The 25,291-nt window shown below is 41.0% G+C and overlaps 1 protein-coding gene across 1 annotated transcript; it reads left to right on the forward strand.

Annotated features, from left to right (window-relative positions):
- On the forward strand, positions 1-23,075 carry LOC126150304 (nucleolar protein 16-like). Its single transcript, XM_049915871.1, has 3 exons — positions 1-191; positions 21,733-22,033; positions 22,774-23,075. Exons 1-3 carry the CDS (start codon positions 91-93, stop codon positions 22,903-22,905), a joined length of 534 nt encoding a protein of 177 aa, XP_049771828.1. The 5' UTR covers positions 1-90; the 3' UTR covers positions 22,906-23,075.
- The last annotated feature ends 2,216 nt before the right edge of the window (positions 23,076-25,291 follow it).

The raw sequence follows: 25,291 nt of genomic DNA on the forward strand, positions 1-25,291 counted from the left end.
CTAACATCTTTGAATGGTGTTTACATGAAGCGCTGTACGGCTGTAGAAGGGTGCACGTGTTTGTAAATAGCTGTTGTGATTTAGTAAGAAATGACGAAAATACGTAAACAAAAGAGGAAGAAGCGCTATCGTTATAAGGTGAACCGTAAGAGACAGAGTAAACGACAAAAAAAGGGCGTTACTATTCCATGGTAAGCTTTTCTTATAGCACCTACACTTGTCGCTGTAAGGTATTTTCACATCATGTAGACTGAACTAGGTGTGTTTTCAATAGTTTCTGTTGATCTTGGGCGCGACCTATATAAGCCGTTATTATTTCTACTGAATACCAAGTTGTTGCCGTAGTTGTATCAAAATGAGTGATAGCGAGAAACATTCTCCTGAATTCACTGTAAACTTGACTTTCGCCTAAAATGAAACCAAGTGCCTGTGTCACTATAGGCCGACTTGAATATATGTATTTGTCATACGTTGTATGATACACTGTCCCATGTTTCAGCCGCTATAGGTTTCTTCTTCTTCTTCTTCTTCTTCTTCTTCTTTCGTTTCACCCTCTCTGGGGTACGCTGGATCAATCATTTCTTTGTGCGTTGTTCTTTTCTTAGGGCCCAGTATTTCTTCATTCTTTCTGATTTTCTTCTCCTCTCTTCTTCCGAGATGAAGGGTTTGGACTTTTGTGTGGATTTGTCTTGGAACCTTATGTTTTCATCTTTAGTAATTAATTTAGCAGTTCGATCAATAAGTGAATTTTCTGAAATCTTTAATTCCACTAGGTCTTTCTCAGTTTCTTTAAACCAGTTGGGTTGCGTTTTTCGGTTACGGAAGAAGTCAAAGATTTGTTTAGTTAATCTGTTGGAATTCATTCGGAGAAGATGATCATAAAAATTTATTCTCCTTTTTCGCATAGAATCAGAAAGTTTTTCAATTTTCTTGTAGAGAGTTTCATTTTTGATGTATATAATCTTATTGTCTTGAAACTTTGTACAAATGATTTTTCTTAAAATTTTTCTTTCCTTTAGCTCAAGTTTCTCCGTTTGGTCTTTGAAATTCATGTTAAGTGTTTCTGCTGCATACAGTGCTTCTGGCTTAATCACTGTCTTGTAATGTGTAATTGTGGACCCCATGAAAGGGATTTTTTGTTGTTTGTATTTTTTGTTAGTTGGAAGGCCAATTCAAGTTTATTTTCCTGGATTCCATTACTTTGCTTTCCCCAGCATTCCAACTAATCCATTCTCCGAGATATTTGAGTTCTTTTACTCTTTCAATCTTCTGTTCTTGAACTTGGAGGTATTTACATGAGTGCTTGATGTTTGTCAATATCTTAATTTTTTCAAAGGAGATGTGAAGACCAATTTTAGCTGCTTGTTTCTTTAGTTCAAGGATTTGCTCCCGTGCTTCTTCCATTGTTTCAGCAAACAGGGCCATATCATCTGCAAAAGCAATGCAATTTACTTTAAGGTTCTTCTTTTTGCAACCCAGTCTTATACCACTCTTAATATTTGTGTTCCATTCTCTGACTACTTTCTCAAGCACACAATTGAACAGCAACGGTGAGAGCCCATCTCCCTGTCGCACTCCCGTTTTTATTTCAAAGGGTTCTGATAGTTCGCCCATAAATTTAACTTTCGAAAATGTTTTTGTGAAAGTTGTTTTCTTATCCAAACCCATTTCTTCCAGGACTGATAACAGAGATTCTCTATCAATCGAATCATATGCTTTTTTGAAATCAATTAAGGAGATTATGTATGTCTTTGCCCTTGATTTTTGGTATGCCATAATGTTTTTGAGGTTTAGTATTTGTTCCGAACATGATCTGCCCTTTCAAAAACCTCCTTGGTATTCCCCGATTTGCGGATCCAATTGCAGCTCTGCCCTGTTCAAAAGGACTTTAGAAAGAATATTGTATGTTATATCCAGCAGTGATATTCCTCTGTAATTGTTGGGGTCTGTCTTCAAACCTTCCTTGTGGATAGGGTGGATGAGAGCTGTTCTCCATTCTACGGGGATCTCTTCTTCTTTCCAGATTTGATTGAAAACACACTTTAGGGATGTAACTGCATTTTTGTCAGCCTCTATCCATAGTTCGGCCACTATTTGATTTTCTCCGGACGCCTTGTTGTTTTTAAGTTCTGAAATGACCTTCTGTAGTTCTTCAGTCGTCGGTGGTTCTGAATCTGGCTTCTTACTCTTGTTTGGGATGGATTCAAATTTTTCAAGGATGGGTTCACAATTCAAGAGTTTCTGAAAGTAGCCTGCTAGTATTTTGCAGTTTTCCGTATTGTTGTGAGCGATGGTCCCATTTACATCTCGAAATTGGAGGGTGGGTGCTTTGTATCTTGATAACATTTGTTTGAAAGTTCTGTAAAAGCTTCTTGTGTTGTTTTTAGCAAATTCTTCGTCAATTTGGAGGAGAGTTTTGTTTTCATGTGTCTTCTTAATCCTTTTTATATTTTTAGCTACCAGTTTTCTAACTGTAATGAAATTCAGTCTACTTTCTTCTGTTTTCTGTGATTGCCAATTTTGCCATGCCTGTTTTCTTGTTTCAATGAGGGCATCACATTCCAGCAACCACCAGGCATGGTTTTTACTTTTTTTGTTAGGTGCTATCCGTTCAGCTGTAGTAATGAGGTTTTCCTTGATATCCCACCAGCTTTGTGTTGGAATGGTTTCTGTTGCTTTTGTGAATTCATCTGATTTTAATATCTTTTCTATGCTATACTTCCGACCCTTAATTTGTTTCATGCTGCGTTTCCTGTTTGGGATGACTTTGAACTTAATTTTAGAAAGGTAGTGGTCTGACTCCAAGTTTGCATCCCTGAGTACCGTAACATTCATGATTTCTTTGCTAGAAATCTTCTTGATTGCCACATGATCAAGTTGAAATTCCCCAAGGCTAGGATTTGGGGATATCCATGTCTTTTGTCTTCGTGGTAGTTTCTTGAAAGCTGTGGATTTAAGAATTAAATTGTGTGCTTGGCAAAGTTCTATTTCACACCATTTCTGTTTGTTCTCTTGTGTGCAGGATAGTTTCCAACTATTTTCTTATATCTTTTTTCTTTACCAATCTGTGCATTAAAATCTCGAAGAAGAATGATGATGTTTTTATCTGGAATTTTCTGAATAATGTCATCTAGATGATTCCAAAAGGCCTCCCCTTTTTCTTTGTTTTTCCTGTTATCCTCATTTATAGGGCCATGTGCATTGATAATTGTGTAGATTTTGTTTGTGCTTGTGAGTGTAAGACTTGAGATTCTTTCTGATTGGGAATCAAAGCCAACTATTGAGTTCAAGATTTGTTTGTTGATTATAAAGGCTGTCCCAAGATGTGGTACATTTTTCATTACTCTCGGTCCCACTTTCCCTTTGTATATCCTAAAACCTTCGGAATCGGAGGTATCTGTATCCATGTATCGTGTTTCTTGAATGGCTGTTATGAGTACGTTGTGGTTCTTTAGCGTATCTGTTAGTTGTTTTAGTTTTCCGGTTTTCAGCAATGAGTTTGCATTGAAAGTTGCTAGGTGCGTTGATTGCCTATGTTGAAATTTGGATGAGATTCCAAGACACTCCTACTTGTCTTTGTGCAATGTTGCAGACTCCCCAGAATCCGAATGTCTGCTGATGTACTGGCGTACGGTGGATCATCCACCTGGGGTAAAATAGTTTACATCACCCACTTCCATGATTGATGAAAGTTATTTTGGGTGTGGCCCAAAGGCCACAAAACATACAACCAACATTGTGAGTCCTGGAGGTAGTTCTACTGCTCTCTCTGCTGTTGGGAATCTGAACTTCCTCTTCCGCCTTTGAGACCGTTGACCAGGTTTCACCTAGTAACCCTAGGCAGGGGCCCTTACAGGGTGCTACCATCCGGAGCCAGATGGACCCAGGTTTTTTAATGAGGTGGTACTCCTTCCCCTCATCACTTGCAAAATGAGGCCCCGGACTTGGGACCGGCAGTGGTGGAGTTCCGCTATAGATTTATTCAAAACCCGATTCTTAAATTAGAAACTGACAATAGTAACATGCAAGTGCCAGGCCGTTATATTTTCACATTTAATAATCCCCGAACTAGGTGTTGGGTATGTCCATATTGTTAGCTCAGCGAATACTTTTATGCTGCTAACCATATCCACTCACAATTCGGTGCCCAAAATTTTTTGAGAGAAATTGGGTTAAAATCATTCAACACTCCTTAGTTTTTATTCTAATTATTGCTTTTTCCTTAGTTGTTGTGGAGACAAAGCAAAACATGGGATTGCAGATGACAGTTTGTGGTGCACTCTTCAAAGGAAATATCCTGTTATCTGTCGTAAGTGTTTTAGGGGAAAACCCAACTCTGGACGGACAGATAAGAATTTGAATCCTGGTACTTAAGTTTAAAAGAATCTAGGATCAACTCCCTGTTCAGCCATTGAGATGTAGATTTCTCATCTTTTTCCATATCACTTAAAGCAAATGTCTACATGGTTCATCAGAAAATACATGGTCAATTTCGATGTTGCTGGTATTCATATTATGAGCATTACACCATGATCTATGGCATGATTCTCAGCCTTGAATCGCAACCTAATGCCCATAATACAAATAACGGCAACATCACTAGTATAGATCATGAAAATCTGCATTCTGTGGCTAAATTCCTTATACATTGCCCTTGACAGTGACAGTTGTCTTTCTTTGAAAAAAGGAATGTATGCCATCAGCTGGACAATTTTATGTTTATTCTCTACCAGTTTCTATCATTACAAACGTATTCACAGGAGGAATAATCTAAACTGATAGAAGTAAGCATACCATTGTACAGCTGGATGGTACAAGTATCCATTTATTTTTATTTTATTTTTTTTTTTTCAAATTATTTAACAGCTGTACAAATTCACCTATGAAAACATGTCTTTCTGTTTAGATTCGTGAATAATTCTGATCTTGTGATGTCTCCAAAACAACTAGGGAAAGAACACTGTAAATTATGAACTGTTGAATCCTATGTAGGAGGGTGGTGCTTATCTCACCAGGGCAAGTAGGGCCTAACAAGGTTAACAAATAATACAATATCGCTCACACATCGACTAACATGCACAGATATTGCCATGATGCACCATTTTTCATATATAGTGAGGAAAGGGGAGTCTTATTGTGTTATAGGTTATATTAGAAGCATCCTTTGTTCTCATTTAAAGTCACTCAAAAGCACATAATGAAAGAGGGTTAAAATTATTTTTTCCAGATTTTTTACATCAAAACTCTGTGTGGGGTGTAATTTTGATAGTCAGGTCTTTTTACAATTGGTGTTGATAGGAAAGGTGGGCTAAAATTATGTAACCACTGTAACTGTTCTTATTTATGAATTAGTTTCATTCAGTTTGGTGTCATTGAAAAGATAAAAGGTTCACCTATGATATAAAATTGTGCTGGACTTGTGCTTAGTACAAATGTTTCAGATCTTTAATGAAAGTTGTTTCTAAAGACCTCTTTTTCCCCTTCAGAAAATTTAGTAATTTTTCCTGCTAAAATCACTACTTTCACCATTTCATAATTTTTGTTTAACATAATGCCTATTATCATACTTTCCAATGTAAAAGAAACCAGGAGGGTGTTGTTTGTTGTGTTTAATGATTTAAAACTGAGAGAACACAAATAAAAATGTATTCACTTACTTTTGTGTTTCTTGGCTTGTGTACAGCAAATGATCTTGAGTTAGTACAAAATACAATATTTTAGTAAGTGTTTTTAGGTTCAAACTAGTTATCAGTGAAGAATATGTATAAACCAAGGCACTCAATACCAACTGGTGGCTTTCATCAGTGTCGACATACAAAGTCCCAAGATATAACACAAACATCCTTTAAAATAACGTTAAACATTTACATTGGCCAAAATCATAAACATCAAGTATAGAATCATACAAATTTTAATAATAAAAATTGAAGCTAATGGGACCACTGCCGGGAAGTTTGGTTTTGGATGGGTGCAGATTAAAATGTAACCTAACTGCAAAATCAGATTAATAGTAAAATATACAAAATGGAATGACAACATAAACTAAACTAACCAATACCATACTTTCACAAAAAACAAAAGCACACAATAAGGGCAAACAATCTTTAACTGTTACTATATAGCTCAACTTGCACCAATACCACTATAAAAATACTAAAACAGAACATGTTACAAAAAGCCAGAAAGCAAGACTGATACACATAGCACAGAATTACGAAAACTGACGGAAGGTGGTATTGACAAAATCAGTTGGACTGTATAGCAGCTCAGCTTAAAATAATGATACCACTAATAAAATCCTAAAACAGAGCACAAAAAGCAAGATCGATATACATAGCAAAAATTAACAAAAAAAAAAGCGGTATCGACTGCGTCACTGACCTGTCTGCAGTACCACAAAACCAAAACTAACTAATATTGGAAACCTAAGCTCACCAGTGCAGGTAAAACAAACTCCTTGATACTTACCGTTTGCAATCCAACATAGCTACCAAAACCTAGCAACACAACCCAAAATTGCATTGTCATTTCCCCACATGCAAGAGACACACAATTTCAGATGTACACACACATGCCATACACAACTACAATAAAAAAAATAAAACCTTAAAAATAAACTTGTCAACTAAAATCAGCCAACACAAAAATCTGGCATAGCAAAAATCTTAAGTCTTCTACACAAATTCTTGAATCGCAAGCTTAGAATCATCAAATCAGGATCCAGCCCAGACAGAATGCCATACATTGTTCCACAGCAGTGCAACATATCTTGCCCTTTGTCTAAGATATAGTAAACTTGGTCAATCTCATACATAACATTTGACATATTCAACAATTAAGCCAAATAAATGTAGGAATTTAATCGTGCTCAAAATGTCGTCTCCATTTGGAGCATTCAAGGACCAACTTATGAACTTTGTTGTCATATTCATCACTAACAAAAAACAAAACATAAAATTATATCTCTGAAGCATGAACAACACACTGCACTAATAATTCCAAACCTACAAACCAATCTATTGCTTGCAGTTGCCAACATCAAAATAACTCCCTAACAAATCACCACAAACTCTTCCCATATTATTATCAAAAACAGCATTCAAGCAGTCCAGTATCACAAATATTATTCATAAAAAATTTAGCGGGTCCAGGGGTTAGAATAGGCCCGAGGGCCTATTGCAAGAGGCAAGTAAAAGGAGTCTCTCACAGTTCGGCCTTTATGTGATGATCGCCTGTAGGGTTTGACCTCCATTTTTCAAAATTTTCCCAAAGAGCAAGCCAATTGGGGAAGGGCTCCTTACATGGTGCGTAGTGTCCATCATGCACGGAGACCTCTCTCATCCTTCGTCGACGTGGATCTGCACTTCTGCTCATTCTCCAGCTGTTGGGTGAGGTCACACTCCTGGGTGCATTTTCCTCCATCCTCTGTGCAGTATTGCTTTCTGTGCTGTCGACGATAATTGACTTCTTAGCTCTTTTGCGCCTGATATCCCGCACGGTAGTCAGTCCGTTGTGGTGGGGCTGCCATGTACCCAGTTGGTTGTAGCCCCCAGACCACACAGGGATCTATCTGCTGGTGCCTGCACCATTAACTCCCACGTATGCCAAGGAGTAGATGCCTGTTACCCTGGGGCATCGGGACTCCCGGTAATGGCCATCCTGCCAGGTGGCCTTTGCTGCGGCTGGGAGGCACCCGTGGCCCCTGGTCAGAGTGGGTGGTATCAGGGCAGATGGCACACCACGAAGTGTAGTACGTCATCTCTTGCTGGTGGTCAAACACCAGTAGTCTCTATGCGGTCAAGGCCTAACTTCAGTGCTAAGAAATACAACCTCAAATTGTTCCCCCCTGCCCCCTGGCCACATCATGGGAGCAATGCCAGGCTAAGGATGGCAGCGAAGCTTATTCACCCTGGTACCTCATATGCACGAGAGTTGATGGGGAATCTTTCTTGTCAATGAAACCTCAGTTTTTTGTGGAGCATTTAGAGGACAAGTTTGGGGAGGTGGAGGGCTTGACCAAAATGCGGTTAGGGTCGGTCTTGATCAAAACAGCATCCTCTGCCCAGTCACAGACACTACTCACCTGTGACAAGCTGGGGTGTGTTTCTGTTTCCATCACGTCCCATAAGAGCTTAAATATGGTCCAGGGTATCATATTTTGCAGGGACCTTCTTTTGCAGTCTGATGATGAGCTGCGATCCAATTTGGTGTGGCAAGGTGTCCATTTCATCCAGCGTGTCCACCAGGGTCTGAGGAATAATCAGGTTGCCACCAGTGCCTTCATCTTGGCATTCAAGGGTGACACATTACCTGAGAAGGTCAATGTGATGCTCTACCGCTGTGACGTAAAGCCATATATCCCTCCCCTGATGTGGTGCTTTAAGTGCTGGAAGTTCAGCCATAAGTCTTCCCGCTGTACTTTCAGCAACACCTCTGTCAGGATTATATTCCCTGTGCCTCGCCTGTCAACTGTGGAGAGCACCATTCGCGTTGCTCGCCAGACTGCAGGATTCTCCAGAAAGAAAGAAAAATAATAGAATATAAGTCCCTGGACTGACTGACCTACAATGAGGCTAAGAGAAAATATGAGAGGCTACGTTCTACAACCTGTGCCACCTCTAAGACACCAGTTCTGCCATCTTCCGTCTGCCACATCTTCCGTCTGCCACATACAGTTGGCTCTCAAAGCTGTCAGGCTGCACCTGCCCCCTTGATGGTGGGGGACACTTCCTTCCCTGTTTCTCCTGTAAGTCTTCTTTGGCTCCTCTCGCCAGGAAGGGATCCCTTGGGTCACTCCCTTCCCAGGTTCCTAACAGTGGCTGAAGCAACCACAGTTAGCTGGTCGTAGGGCTTCATGTTCCTCCTCAGTCACTGAGACTGAATCAGTGAAGCCCTCCCAGCTGGACAAACCTAAGGAGCAGCGAGAGAAACCTAAAAAGAAAAAGTCCCCCAAGAATCGTGGCACTGTGGTGGCACCCCCACCACCACTACCTACAAGCTCTGTGTCTGAGGATGAGGTGGAGATTCTGGCGTCCACTAAGGACCGAGCTCTCGCTGCACCCTCAAACACAATGGATGTCGATCGCACAGGTACTCATCTGGTGGCAGTAGGTGATGCTGAGGTGTAGTCTGTCTCATTGAGGGTCTCATGCCTTCCTAATCTCAAGAGCACATAATCCTCCAGTGGAAGTGCGGCGGTTTTTTCCACCACTTGGCTGAGCTACAGCAACTGTTAAGCTTTACACCTGCTTTCTGCATTGCCCTCCAGGAAACCTTGTTCCCGGCAATGTGGACCCCTGTCCTCCACAGCTATAAGCGATGTTACAGGAACCGTAACAACTGTAATAGAGTGTCAGATGGAGTTTGTGAATATTTCCTGAATTCAGTACGTAGTGAACCTGTGCCCCTTTCAATCCCTCCTGAAGCTTTGGCTGTCAGGATAAGGACGACACAGGAAATAACTGTCTGCAGTGTTTATCTTCCTGCAGATGGTGCAGTACCCCTGAACATATTGGCTGCTCTGATTGATCAACTCTCTAAATCTTTCTTACTTTTGGGAGATTTTAATGTGGGGTGGTGCCATGCTTACTTGCCAAGGTAGGGAGGTCGAAAATTTGTTGTCACAACTCAACCTCTGCCTCTTAAATACAGGTGCTCCCACACATTTCAGTGTGGCAAATGGCATGTATTTGGCCATTGATCTCTCAGTTTGCAGTCATGGCCTTCTCCCATCTATCCACTGGAGAACACATACTAGCTGTGTGGTAGTGACCACTTCCCCATCTTCCTGTCACTCCCCCGGCGTCATGCCCACGGACGCCTACCCAGATGGGCTTTAAACAAGGCAGGCTGGGAAGCCTTCACCTCTACTGTCACCACTAAACACCCCACGTGGTGCCATTGATGGTGTCATTGAGCAGGTCACTACAACGATCGTTCCTGCGACGGAGAACACAGTCTCTTGTTCTTTAGAGTGCCCCCGGCGAAAGACGGTCCCTTGGCAGTTGCCAGAAGTCGCTGAGGCAATTATAGAGCTTCGGCCATAATAGCCTTTAAGCGGCTCCTTGCCTGTGTTCACCAGATTATAAAACTATGGAAACAGGACTGTTGGGAGAGGTACGTGTTGCCTATTGTGTGCAACACATCACCTTCCCAAGTCTGGACAAAGATCAGATGTCATTTTGGGTACCAGACCCCAACAGGTGTCCCTGGCATGAACATCAATGGCATGTTACCTCTCATCGCAAATGCGATTGCTGAGCACAATGCTCGAGCCTCTGCATCTACATCTACACTCCGCGAGCCACCTTACGGTGTGTGGCGGAGGGTACTTATTGTACCACTATCTGATCCCCCCTTCCCTGTTGCATTCACGAATTGTGCGTGGGAAGAACGACTGCTTGTAAGTCTCCGTATTTGCTCTAATTTCTCGGATCTTTTCGTTGTGATCATTACGCGAGATATATGTGGGCGGTAGTAATATGTTGCCCATCTCTTCCCGGAATGTGCTCTCTCGTAATTTCGATAATAAACCTCTCCGTATTGCGTAACGCCTTTCTTGAAGTGTCCGCCACTGGAGCTTGTTCAGCATCTCCGTAACGCTCTCGCGCTGACTAAATGTCCTCATGACGAATCGCGCTGCTTTTCGCTGGATCATGTCTCTCTCTTCTATTTATCCAACCTGGTAAGGGTCCCATACTGATGAGCAATACTCAAGAATCGGACGAACAAGCGTTTTGTAAGCTACTTCTTTCGTCGATGAGTCACATTTTCTTAGAATTCTTCCTATGAATCTCAACCTGGCGCCTGCTTTTCCCACTATTTGTTTTATGTGATCATTCCACTTCAGATCGCTCCGGATAGTAACTCCTAAGTATTTTACGGTCGTTACCGCTTCCAATGATTTACCACCTATGGCATAATCGTACTGGAATGGATTTCTGCCCCATTGGAGAACTATCCCCCAGCCTTTTGCACCCTCAAATGGCCCATGGAAAGGAAAGTCCTCTCGTTCATTACATGCCACAGTGAATCCTGTAACACCCCATTCACAGAGTGGGAGCTCCTCAGCACCCTTGCACATTGCTCCAACACAGCTCCTGGGCCGGATTGGATCCACAGTCAGGTGATTAAACATCTCTCGACTGACTACAAGCGACATCTCCTCGTCATCTTCAACCGGATCTGGTGCGATGGCATCTTTCCATCTAGCAGCAGCTGTAGGGCCGTCAGTCTCACCTTCTGAAGATGATTTCTGCATTTCGTACTGCTCCTCCAGTACCGGTGTTGCTGGGTGGTGCCTACAGGGAGCTATTCACAGGGCGCAGACTTGGGCTCTAACCCATGGCTTCCACTTTTTAGCCGTGATGTCATGTGTCGTGCATTTCTGTCGGCGTTGCACTGTTCATCCAGGACCAGAACTTTACCTTAATGACAATCCACTCACTGTAGTGGTGACATATCAATTCTTACAACAGGTTTTCGATGCCCAATTGACTTGGCTACGTCACCTTATCAGCTTAAGCGGAAGTGCTGGCAGCAACTCAATGCCCTCCGCTGCCTAAGCAACACCAACTGGAGTATGGATCGCTCTACTCTGCTGCAGTTCTACAGAGCTCTTGTTCAATCCCACCTTGAGTATGGGAGTCTGGTTTACGGTTCGGCGGTGCCCGCATCATTCGTTTACTCGACCCAGTGCACCACTGTGGCATTCGCCTAGCAATGCCTTTTAGAACAAGTCTGGTGACCAGTGTCCTGGTGGAGGCCGGAGTCCCTCCATTGAAGGTTAGGTGTGTACAACTGCTCGCCTGTTACATTACACATGTTCATAGTTCTCCTGCGCATCCGAATTACCGTCTCCTTTTCCCGACCAAGGCGGTTCATCTCCAACATTGGCAGCCGAGGTCAGGGCTTATGATTGCTGTTCACGTCCGGTCCCTTCTGTCTGAACTGGAGTCCTTCTCGTTACCACCTCTCCTCGAGGTCCATTCACATACACCTCCATGGTGTACACCTAGGCCGCAGATTCTTCTGAACCTTTCACATGGCCCTAAGGGCTCCGGTAAACCCGCGGCTCTCCACTATCATTTCCTCTTGATTCTCGACATGTACTGGGGCCATGAAGTGGTTTACACCAACGGCTCGATGGTTGATGGTCTTGTAGGCTTTGTGTATGTTCATGGAGGACATATTGAACAGCAGTGTTTTCACTGCAGAGCTCGCGACCACATCTTGTGCTCTTGAGCACTTCCGTTCATTCCCTGGTGAGTCATTTCTCCTGTGTAATGACTCCTTGAGCAGCCTACAAGCTATCGACCAGTGCTACCCTCACCATCCTTTGGTAGTGTCCATTCAGGACCATCTATGCCCTCGAATGGTCCCTTCAGTGGTATTTGTATGGACCCCAGGACACTTCGGAATCCCAAGCAGCAAACTTGCCTACAGGGTGGCCAAACAGGCTACACGGAAACCGCTTCTGGGGACGGACATCTCCAAAACTGACCTGCATTCTCTCTTACGATGCAGGGTTTTTCGGCTTTGGGAGACGGAATGGCATAACAGTACGTGCAACAAACTGCATGTCATTAAGGAGACTACAAATGTGTGGAACTCTTCCATGCAGTTCTCTCGCAGGGAATCAGTTGTCCTCTACCGGCTCCGCATTGGCCATATGTGGCTAACGCATGGTTACCTCCTCCGCCCCAAGGACCCACCTCGATGTCGCTGTGGCTCACAAATGACAGTCATCCACCTCTTGCTGGACTGCCCACTTTTAGCAGCTCTGCGGCAGACTTTTAATTTTTCCAGCACCCAAACTTCAGTGTTGGGCGACAATGCTTCAACAGCAGCTTTAGTTTTACGTTTTATTCATGTGGGTGTGTTTTATCATTTGATCTAAGTTTTATTGCATGTCCTTTGTCCCCTCTGTGTCCTTCACCCTAGTGCTTTTAGGGTGGAGGTTTTAATGTATTGCAGAGTGGCTGGCTTCTCCTTTTTATTCTCATGGTCAGCCAGCCATGGTAATCTGCTCTCTTGTTTTGATCTCTTCTACATATTTTCTGCATCTCTCTGTGGTTTTCTTGTACGATTTTGTCCATTTTAGTGTTTGTTGCCCTTCTGTCATTCTTGTGGTTGTCTCCTTTCTTCCAGCTCTGTTTTGTATGTCTCCATTATTTTACTCCCACTCTTGTGGAATTATTTTAATCGAAATGAGGGACCAATGACCTAGCTGTTTGGTCCCCCCCCCACCCCCCCCCCCCCCCCCCCCTCTCTTTTAAACCAACCAACCACAATGCACAATTGTGATGGATGTTATAGAACACAGGTCAAAGCTAACAGTTTGCTATCATGTGTTCAAGTTGAGCCAAACATACTGTGTCTTGATTTGAAAGTATATGAGTGACCTATGACTAGGAGCAGACAAAGTCATTACAATATTTTCATAAGGGATCCAGCAAGCATCAAGATGAAGAGGCCACGAATAGACTGAGGAAGGTCTTCTTGGTCTCATGAATTCGATCTTTGCATTTTTATGTTCTTCACATATTTCCAGAAGTATTCCTCACCACCATTGGTTATTATAGAGAGCTGCAATTGACGTTTCATCTTTAATAGTAACAGAGGTCTTGTTTTGAAGCCCAAGATAACTTGTCTGAATTAAGATGATGAAATGCACTCTACGACAATCTGCTTTCATTCAGTGGTTTGAAAAAATTATTAACTCTTGTCCCAGCAATGGTAGAACCAGTTTCATAACTTTGTGTAACATATTTATAAATTTTGTTATCTGCATTGTCATAACATAAAATGTTTGTATTCCTGAAATATGGGTTTTGGCAAATGTAAACAGATCTTTTGGAGCTGCAGAGTGATTGTCATGTGGACACTGTCAACTTGCTCTTGTGGCTGAACATTTAATGTTCCTATCAACTCCATCATATGCATTTTATCCATGGATAGTGACAAAAAAATTTCATTCTGCAGCTACTCCATGATCTGCTGATTGTGATGGCACCAATTTATGGGGTTCTTAAAAATTTTTATGTTGTGCAAAACTGCCGTCACTGAAGTAAATAAGATTTTAGATGTGTGGCATTTGTTGTTAGATATATTTTTCCCACATGGAATGTTTCCCTCTATATATATATATATATATAATAGAGGGAAACATTCCACGTGGGAAAAATATATCTAAAAAGAAAGATGATGAGACTTACCAAACAAAAGCGCTGGCAGGTCGATAGACACACAAACAAACACAAACATACACACAAAATTCAAGCTTTCGCAACCAACGGTTGCCTCATCAGGAAAGAGGGAAGGAGAGGGAAAGACGAAAGGATTTGGGTTTTAAGGGAGAGGGTAAGGAGTCATCTCAATCCCGGGAGCAGAAAGACTTACCTTAGGGGGAAAAAAGGACAGGTATACACTCGCGCGCGCGCGCACACACACACACACACACACACATACACACACACACACACACACACACACACACACACACACACACACACATCCACCCGCATATATACAGACACAAGCAGACATATACAGAGGCAAAGAGCTATGTCTGCAGAACTGTCTGCTTGTGTCTGTGTATGTGCGGATGGATATGTGTGTATGTGCGAGTGTATACCTGTCCTTTTTTCCCCCTAAGGTAAGTCTTTTCGCTCCCGGGATTGGAATGACTCCTTACCCTCTCCCTTAAAACCCACATCCTTTCGTCTTTCCCTCTCCTTCCCTCTTTCCTGATGAAGCAACCGTTTGTTGCGAAAGCTTGAATTTTGTGTGTATGTTTGCGTTTGTTTGTGTGTCTATCGACCTGCCAGCGCTTTTGTTTGGTAAGTCTCATCATCTTTGTTTTTAGATATATTTTTCCCATGTGGAATGTTTCCCTCTATTATATATATATATACACTACTGGAAATGGAAAAAAGAACACATTGACACCGGTGTGTCAGACCCACCATACTTGCTCCGGACACTGCGAGAGGGCTGTACAAGCAATGATCACACGCACGGAGCAGCGGACACACCAGGAACCGCGGTGTTGGCCGTCGAATGGCGCTAGCTGCGCAGCATTTGTGCACCGCCGCCGTCAGTGTCAGCCAGTTTGCCGTGGCATACGGAGCTCCATCGCAGTCTTTAACACTGGTAGCATGCCGCGACAGCGTGGACGTGAACCGTATGTGCAGTTGACGGACTTTGAACGAGGGCGTATAGTGGGCATGCAGGAGGCCGGGTGGACGTACTGCGGAATTGCTCAACACGTGGTGCGTGAGGTCTCCACAGTACATCGATGTTGTCGCCAGTGGTCGGCGGAAGGTGCACGTGCCTGTCGACCTGGGACCGGACCGCAGCGACGCACGGATGCACGCCAAGACCGTAGGATCCTACGCAGTGCCGTAGGGGACCGCACCGCCACTTCCCAGCAAATTAGGGACACTGTTGCTCCTGGGGTATCGGCGAGGACCATTCGCAATCGTCTCCATGAAGCTGGGCTACGGTCCCGCACACCGTTAGGCCGTCTTCCGCTCACGCCCCAACATCGTGCAGCCCGCCTCCAGTGGTGTCGCGACAGGCGTGAATGGAGGGACGAATGGAGACGTGTCGTCTTGAGCGATGAGAGTCGCTTCTGCCTTGGTGCCAATGATGGTCGTATGCGTGTTTGGCGCCGCACAGGTGAGCGCCACAATCAGGACTGCATACGACCGAGGCACACAGGGCCAACACCCGGCATCATGGTGTGGGGAGCGATCTCCTACACTGGCCGTACACCACTGGCGATCGTCGAGGGGACACTGAATAGTGCACGGTACATCCAAACCGTCATCGAACCCATCGTTCTACCATTCCTAGACCGGCAAGGGAACTTGCTGTTCCAACAGGACAATGCACGTCCGCATGTATCCCGTGCCACCCAACGTGCTCTAGAAGGTGTAAGTCAACTACCCTGGCCAGCAAGATCTCCGGATCTGTCCCTCATTGAGCATGTTTGGGACTGGATGAAGCGTCGTCTCACGCGGTCTGCACGTCCAGCACGAACGCTGGTCCAACTGAGGCGCCAGGTGGAAATGGCATGGCAAGCCGTTCCACAGGACTACATCCAGCATCTCTATGATCGTCTCCATGGGAGAATAGCAGCCTGCATTGCTGCGAAAGGTGGATATACACTATACTAGTGCCGACATTGTGCATGCTCTGTTGCCTGTGTCTATGTGCCTGTGGTTCTGTCAGTGTGATCATGTGATGTATCTGACCCCAGGAATGTGCCAATAAAGTTTCCCCTTCCTGGTACAATGAATTCACGGTGTTCTTATTTCAATTTCCAGGACTGTATATATACAACGTGATATCAGCGCACTGAGAACAGTGCACCATAGATCCCACATTTTCCAGATTGCAAACAACTTTCTGTAGAAGTTCAGTGTATGGCTCTTTTACATGTGCAGCACGCCTCAGCAATTCTGCTTTTTGGTGATAAGTGCATATACAAATGCTATGCATTCCACAACTGTTTACAGTAATGCATTGTTTTGGGCGAAATTCACAGAACTTTTTCATCAGAAGGATATTTTCTTTGAATGCTATGCACACATCTTTCAGACTGTACAAAATTCCTCATTTTGTCTGATTAACTCTTTTGCCATTTTCTAAAGGGACAGATAAGCATCCACTTTTTTTTTTTTTTTTTTTTTTTTTTTTTTTTTTTTTTTTTTTTTTAGCAGAAATTTATTTAATTTAAATCTTCATCATAGAAAAACGTATGGACTTGTGTTTCTGCATCCTTATATATAATGTTTCCAATTCTATAGCTTCCGTTTGACAAAATACCATCCTCGTTTCGCAATACCCTTGATTTCATTGCCCTGTTTTAAGTAATGTCAAAAAAGTGTTTGGATTTTTATTTGCCTTGTGAAGTTGATGCTAAGTAAGTATTTGCAGTTTTTCTTTTACACAACTTCTGCTCAGTTTCCCTTCAAGTTTTAGCACTAAACTGTCTGTGCATTCAGCACAGCAGTGTTCTTGAGGCATTGAAGTGTTTCAGGTTGGCGTGGGATGCATAGTGGTTTGTTACACTTCAGCTCATATACCAAAATAAATTGCTTGCCACCTGAAAACTCCTTTTATATAGAATGAATGTTGCTTACTGAATATTCATTTGCTGTTTGATCAGGGTCCTGCTAGTCTATGCCCTGAATCTCTGTGCCTTCTTCCTCCCTATAGGCTCAGACTTTACCTCCTTACAGGCTGTAGAAAATTAACTTCTCATTCTCATTCACTCCACCAAATAAATAAGAAGTGAGATGCAACTCACCTTCTTATATTATCTTCAAAATTACAACTGAGTACATGATAAACGAGGACAGCTACCAACTCGTATTCTGCCTCTCTGCACTGTACATAATAGATCTGATATTCAACTTGATAATTAACATTTACAGTACATTTACTATCTTTGAAATTTTGCATTCAGCTCTTTCCTCCATACCACCCGCTCCATGGAACTCCTGTCTTCAACACAGCAGGGAGGGTTGTCTGACCGCTATCCACTTCCATACAGCCACTGGATCATTAGCTCTGGTATTAACATCTAAAATTTAAAACACCTCCCAACATTCAGGTGCTCACCAGTTATTGACTACTCTGTCATGAACATCTTTTCTCTGACATATGTATTTACGGGCATGATACTTCTCATTTAGGGTATGGGATGTATCACTACAGCTTATTTTCCACCAGAACACATAGTGCTTCTAATTCTGTTTTTTGTAATTTTAATATAAAGCAACAAGACTCAGATAAAATGTATTCTGAGCACCTGTCATGTTTTCTCTGGGCACCTGTGAAGCGTTCTTTTTGTAACGTTAAGTAGTGAAATTTCAAGTAATTCAGAACTGTCATTACTTTCAAGGACAATAGATAGATCTGGTGTACATTCTGCATCTTCAGCTTAATGTGTGGGATGGGTCCGAGACTTACATTTCCTTGCCATGGCAAAATAAGAAATAGATGTCACAGTTATATGACGAAGAATCTGTGTGGGCAAACAAGAAAGAGTTGGTGACTACTTTATGCAATCTTTAACACTTACTTTACAGAACAAGTAAGAGTTAAATATGACATGCCTCGCTCAGAGTAAGAACAGTAATAAGGCTGCTGCCAGTTTTCAACAGTCACGCTTCTGTTACTATTAAAACTCATGTATTACTCTCAAGTAACTTATCTGATAGAAGAGGCACTGACAAGGTTGGTTTAAAGGGGGGGGGGGGGGGGGGGACCAAACTGTGAGGTCATCGGTCCCTCACTGACGAGGAGAGGTCCTCAGGGTTGCGATCAACTTTCTGAAACTGTTTAAACGGTAATGGAGGTTAAGATCCCAGGTATCACGCACTGCAGCCATTTACCCTTGTGAGTCCTCACTTGAGAGTAATTGGCAAAAAAAAAAAAAAAAAAAAAAAAAAAAAAAAAAAAAAAAAAAAAAAAAATGGAATTTTGTGTTGCCCTCAGGAGCGAAAAAAGTTACAATATGTAGTGTGGTTGTATGGTGTAATGGGTAGGACAACAGCTTGACATACAGGAGGTACTAAGTTCGAATCTCGGCAACTTTACTCAATTTATTTATTTATTTATTTTTATTTTTAAATCTTTATTGAAATAGCTTGCATCATTATTTTTAGCCAATTAATTGGTTTAAATGTAATTTTTTATTTCTCTTCCCTAGACAAATAATTTTAATCACCGTATGAAGTTTTTCATTTGTTTCATTTTTTCTTTGTATTATTCTTTTTCCAGTCGGAATTTTTGTGAATACAAATTTAAGTATATTTATCTGTTACAATATTCAAGTATTTGAAAATTCCGATCTACCAGTTAAAAAAAAAAAAAAAAAAAACACAAAATAATCTATTTATATTTGTGCTGTGATGTGAAAAATATATTTTTGTTACCAGATGCACATTTGTTTTGCATGATAATCATCATACAGACATTTAAAACATAACCTTAAATACCTACTGCACTAGGGCCAAAATAACACAGATGAAAATTTAAATGACAGATGGGCTTATAAGTAAAATGAAAATCCAAGCAAAGTGAGAAATAGTTATAATGAATGCAATAATGTGGATGAAAAAACAGAGTAATAAAACAAAAGAAATTAAATCAGAATTAATACATAAAATTAATTAAAAACAAATGAACAATGATTTCAAGTAGAGAAAGAATGATAGGAAGAAAAATGAGACCAAATGAAGAAGTTGATATTGTGATTAATAATTATGTGATAAATGAACGAAATTAAAGAATTACATTTGAACCAATTAATTGACTTATGGAAGTCATTTTGCTAAAGATTTAAAAATTTAAAAAAAAATCAGTGAACCTGGTGAGATTCGAACCCACAGCCTCCTGAATGTGAAGCTGTTATCCTGTCTATTACACCACACAATCAGACTACATTTAATCATTTTTAACACTACTGAGTGTTTCACAAAATCCAGAATTTTTTTTCCATCAATTACTCGCAAAGGGATGGCATCTTAACCTACATCACTGTATAGACAGTTTCAAAAAATCAACTGCACTGTTGGGGACGACTTCGACTGAGAGAAGCTGAGAGGTATGTAGAAAGCACAATATCTGTGAAGAAAACGTTCACAAACATGCCTCGTGTTTTCAATGTGAGTTATTACTGCTTTATGGAAGAAGTATGAGATGTATCTATAACAGAAGAATAGCCTTCTGATATTTTTTTTACATTGAAAGTACACGGTAATAGACATAATGTGAAATGAAAGTTAAGTGATGAAACATGGTGTTGGTGAAAAAAGTTCTTGAAGTTTGCAAATAAAATCTTTAGAAGCAACAGAATCCCAGCATTTTAATAATTTTATATTATAGTTGATTTGTTTATCTTTACAGTGACATGAAACTAAATAAAATTGATTCATAAATAACAAAGTCTTAGAGGTTACAAATTTACAAGCCATCCTGTATTTCGGCATCAGTTTGTGAAAATGGCCCACATTTCAGAATGGCGTTACAACTTTAGTATTGATCAAAAAATTCTGGAAAAATTATTTTAATCCTCATTCATTATGTACTTTCTTACACAAAATTTTCACAAATGTCTGTGTAATGAGAGCAACATCCACTGTGAGATTTCAAATGACATTGGCCAAGCATGTATATGAATCCAGTCTCTGGATTATTTGCTGAATGAGGTGGCCAGTTGTAAGACACTAGTTCCACATTCAGTGCAACAGTAGTTCAAGTCTCCATTTAGCAATTGAGATTTTGGTTTCCCATAATGTGTCTAAATCACATAAGGTAAATGCTGGGATAGTTCTTAGGAACTTCGTTCCCCAATATGGGTTTGTTCACTGTTTCTCTTATCTCCTCATTGGCAAGATGTTATACCTTGATCTTCGATTTCTTTTTGGACTGCTGTACTTGTTCTAGTATTTAATATCTTATCAGTGAAGTAAGTAACACTCTATTATTTGTGGTAAAAATGCATTGCATAAAATGTATCATTAATGTGAAGCACGTTTATTCTGAAGTAGATGAGCATCTAAAAATGATAATTACCAGCTGACCTTTAGACAAAATTCTCATTGGTGGACCTAACAGATGAGCAGATACAAAGCTCACATACACAGTCGCAATGATTTAGTGCAGTCAGTAGTGCCAGACTAGTGAGTGGGTGGTTGTTGGTTGGGTGGTTGATTTATTTGAGGGAGGGGACCAAATAGCAATGTCATGGGTCCCATTGGATAAGGAAGGTTGGGGTAGGAAGTTGGCTGTGCCCTTTCAAAGAAACCGTCCCAGCATTTGTCTTAACCAATTTAGGGTTGTTGTTGTTGTGGTCTCCAGTCCTGAGACTGGTTTGATGCAGCTCTCCAAGCTACTCTATCCTGTGCAAGCTTCTTCATCTCCCAATACTTGCTGCAACCTACGTCCTTCTGAATTTGCTTAGTGTATTCATCTCTTGGTCGCCCTCTATGATTTTTACCCTCCACACTGCCCTCCAATGCTAAATTTGTGATCCCTTGATGCCTCAGAACATGTCCTACCAACCGGTCCCTTCTTCTTGTCAAGTTGTGCCATAAACTCCTCTTCTCCCCAATTCTATTCAATACCTCCTCATTAGTTATGTGATCTACTCATCTAATCTTCAGCATTCTTCTGTAGCACCACATTTCGAAAGCTTCTATTCTCTTCTTGTCTAAACTATTTATCGTCCATGTTTCACTTCCATACATGGCTACACTCCACACAAATACTTTCAGATACGACTTCCTGACACTTAAATCTATACTCGATGTTAACAAATTTCTCTTCCTCAGAAACGCTTTTCTTGCCATTGCCAGTCTACCTTTTATATCCTCTCTACTTCGACCATCATCAGTTATTTTGCTCCCCGGTAAATCTAAATCAGGACGGCCAGATGCAGGTTTGCACCATCGTTCTCCTGAATGTGAGTCCAGTGTGCCAACTACTGTGCCACCTTGCTCGGTGGGGTGGTTGTATGTGTGTTTTTACTGAAGGATCAGTTAGTAATCACTTCTGTCGGCTTCTTACTGCTGCGCTGTTGAGCGAATGGTTGTATTACCTACATAAATATTTATTCTATCCTAACTTGTGTTATTGTTCGAGTATTATGCACATTCTGAAGTTTTATTTTATTGAACCATCATTTTGTAAATGAAAGTGTTTGTTTATTCACAGCAAGGAAATTAAGAATGCTTGGGAGTCAGGAAAATCTGTGCAAGAAAATATGGCGGATATGGGCTTAGCTTATGATCCTAATAAAGTCCTTCCAATACCCACTGTCAGAGAGAGAATTGTACCAAGGGAAGAAATAGAAGAAAAGCCAGAACCCATGGAGACAGAAGGCCCACGAAAACTGTATGTTGCAGAAAACTTAGAAGCTGCAGCAAAAGCACCACGAGTCAAAAAATTTGCCCTCCCCAAGAGTCAGTGTGAATGGCTTACGTACATGATTAAAAAGTATGGTGAAGATTACAAAGTGAGTAAACTTTTCTGTTTCACTAAATACCAAGAAATTGCTCGAGTTGTGTTCAATCTACTTGCATTAATAGCCATGAAATTTAGTAGTATACATGATGAAAACATATGTTTCTGTATGCATTTCGGAAAGTGAAGATATATTGTCCAAGTGATTGTAACACTGAGTTTTTCCTTTGTTGAGTAATAATTTCAATTCATTACTAAATGGAAAGTGTGTGTTCAGATGTAAAATGAAAATGTAAGTTGATGGCTGTTATCTTCTTTAAATTTGTCTTGCAGGTAAGTTTTTATTAAACAAAGAAAAATGAAAGTATCTCCCTCTTAAGACGATTATATTTAATCACCAATTCTGTTCCCACTAGACACATTTAATCCATTTGTAATGATGTTTCATAGCTGTTTACACTCCAGAGCAGACTGAAAGATTTGTTTGACTTATTTAGTAACTGGAGTAACTCTTACATTTTAATTTACACGTACCCGACAGTTATTATTTTTAGATGGTCAGTGGTGTTTGATGTCTCAAACTTAATAAATGGTAGATCACCCCAGTCTATTTGCCAAATTGCAGTACCGGATTGTTTGTTCAGTTGACACAGTGTAGCTGTGTGTGTGTGTGTGTGTGTGTGTGTGTGTGTGTGTGTGTGTGTGTTTGTGTGTGTGTGTGTTGTTCTTCATACTCCCAAATTTTTCTTAATGGAAGCTCTGCAAATACATTGTGAACTATCTTCATTGCAGGCAATGGTGAGAGATGCAAAAAACACTAATCAGTATACTTGGAAACAGATAAGGGCCAAAGTAAAAGTCTTCAAAGGTATCCCAGAACAGTACAGCAGTTACATCAGCTCTGAAGATAAGCTTACAACTTAAGTTTTAATACATCACTAAGAAGTTAATTGGATTGTGTAGAACCTTATTTCATATTTGTTGTGTTAGCCAGAAAATGTGCAGACAATTCTGTTTCAAGAAGCATTGTTGAAAACATTGTTTTATAACTCAGTTGTATATATTGAATTGATAATATATGTTTTGTATTTTTACATCATCTCTTGTTATTATTGTAAGTTTGCAAGTGTAAAATAGAATACTGTACATCATAGAAACTGAAGAACATTGTTTGGTTGAATATACATGAGACGACGAAATTACTATCACTACCTTAAACTTCTTAGCCTTTAGTGTGTTGTCTGGTGACAGTGTTTCGTAGCATTACAAAACTAGAGAATTCAGCCAGTCCCACAACACCTACAGTGAGAACAAACGATTATCAGCAACAGTGCAATGTGGTAGAGAATATAATAAAAAGTCAGGGATGCCATGTGTATCCATCTCACCTTCTGCACCTGTCTTCTCTCTTTCAACAGCATCCTTTATTTTCTAGCCAAATCCCTTCCTCACTGAAAAATTTTTATGCATCTTATGGACACTGATCCACCTAAACAATAAGTCCTCTTCTCACCCTCTTGTTTCTGTTGTTTACATTCTACCACGAACCTTCCATTACCATAAGCATACTATCCAAATGACATTGACGTAGGCCAGAAATGTTTTTGAAATAATTGGTGCATTATTTTTGCCTCACTAAATGAGGAATGCCTAAAAATGTAACATAAACAAATGCAGTATTAACAAGAAAAATTGAGTATGGATTAGTCGAAAAGGAATATTATCAACTCACTTACATGTAGAAGCCATACACACTCTCCAAACACCTAAGAATTCGAAGTTATACATTTTAATGACAAAGATATACCTCAATGGTAAATTTACCCCAGACGACACACACATTACATTAGCTGTGGTGCAAAAGTGTCCCATTTAAATGGTCTCCAGAACCAAAGTGACAGTCCTTTGTCTAAAAAGGAACTTGGTTCTACTCCATGCTTCAAAGCTTTTATGCGTGGCAAGCAGTTAGTAGCATACATGGCACAATGCTGTACAAATACAGTGTAAAAACTCAGCAAAATCAAATAGCTGTTGCATCAAACAAACTAAACAGGAAAAATCCGAGATGCCTGGATGGCATTCATGTTAACTAATATAAGCATCATGACCAACGCTGTAAGGAGATTCTGACAGTAGCTTGCTTTAGGCATTGAACCTGCATTACAGTGCCTCTGAAATGGAACTTTGTTTCTTGTGGCGCTTAGCTGCACAGTGTACATATAGGATAGCACAATGTTCTGTAGTTAATGTGTTATTGTTTTGTGAGGTCCGATATCAGTTTCTTATCACACCTCTGTGTTCTGTCTCAGTTATTTGTCAGTGTTTCCCATTTCCTCCCCCCCCCCCTCCCCCCCTTACCACCACCACCACCAAACGTCCCATGTTGTGGTCTTCAGTCCTGAGACTGGTTTGATGCAGCTCTCCATGCTACTCTATCCTGTGCAAGCTTCTTCATCTCCCAGTATCTACTGCAACCTACATCCTTCTGAATGTGCTTAGTGTATTCATCTCTTGGTCTCCCTCTACGATTTTTACCCTCCACACTGCCCTCCAATGCTAAATTTGTGATCCCTTGATGCCTCAAAACATGTCCTACCAACCGATCCCTTCTTCTAGTCAAGTTGTGCCACAAACTTCTCTTCTCCCCAATCCTATTCAATACCTCCTCATTAGTTACGTGATCTACCCACCTTATCTTCAGCATTCTTCTGTAGCACCACATTTCGAAAGCTTCTATTCTCTTCTTGTCCAAACTAGTTATCGTCCATGTTTCACTTCCATACATGGCTACACTCCATACAAATACTTTCAGAAACGACTTCCTGACACTTAAATCTATACTCGATGTTAACAAATTCCTCTTCTTGAGAAACGCTTTCCTTGCCATTGCCAGTCTACATTTTATATCCTCTCTACTTCGACCATCATCGGTTATTTTACTCCCTAAATAGCAAAACTCCTTTACTACTTTAAGTGTCTCATTTCCTAATCTAATTCCCTCAGCATCACCTGACTTAATTTGACTACATTCCATTATCCTCGTTTTGCTTTTGTTGATGTTCATCTTATATCCTCCTTTCAAGACACTGTCCATTCCGTTCAACTGCTCTTCCAAGTCCTTTGCTGTCTCTGACAGAATTACAATGTCATCGGCGAACCTCAAAGTTTTTACTTCTTCTCCATGAATTTTAATACCTACTCCGAATTTTTCCTTTGTTTCCTTTACTGCTTGCTCAATATACAGATTGAATAACATCGGGGAGAGGCTACAACCCTGTCTTACTCCTTTCCCAACCACTGCTACCCTTTC

This window comes from Schistocerca cancellata, chromosome 1 (genome assembly GCF_023864275.1).
Source record: "Schistocerca cancellata isolate TAMUIC-IGC-003103 chromosome 1, iqSchCanc2.1, whole genome shotgun sequence".
Taxonomy (NCBI): domain Eukaryota; kingdom Metazoa; phylum Arthropoda; class Insecta; order Orthoptera; family Acrididae; genus Schistocerca; species Schistocerca cancellata.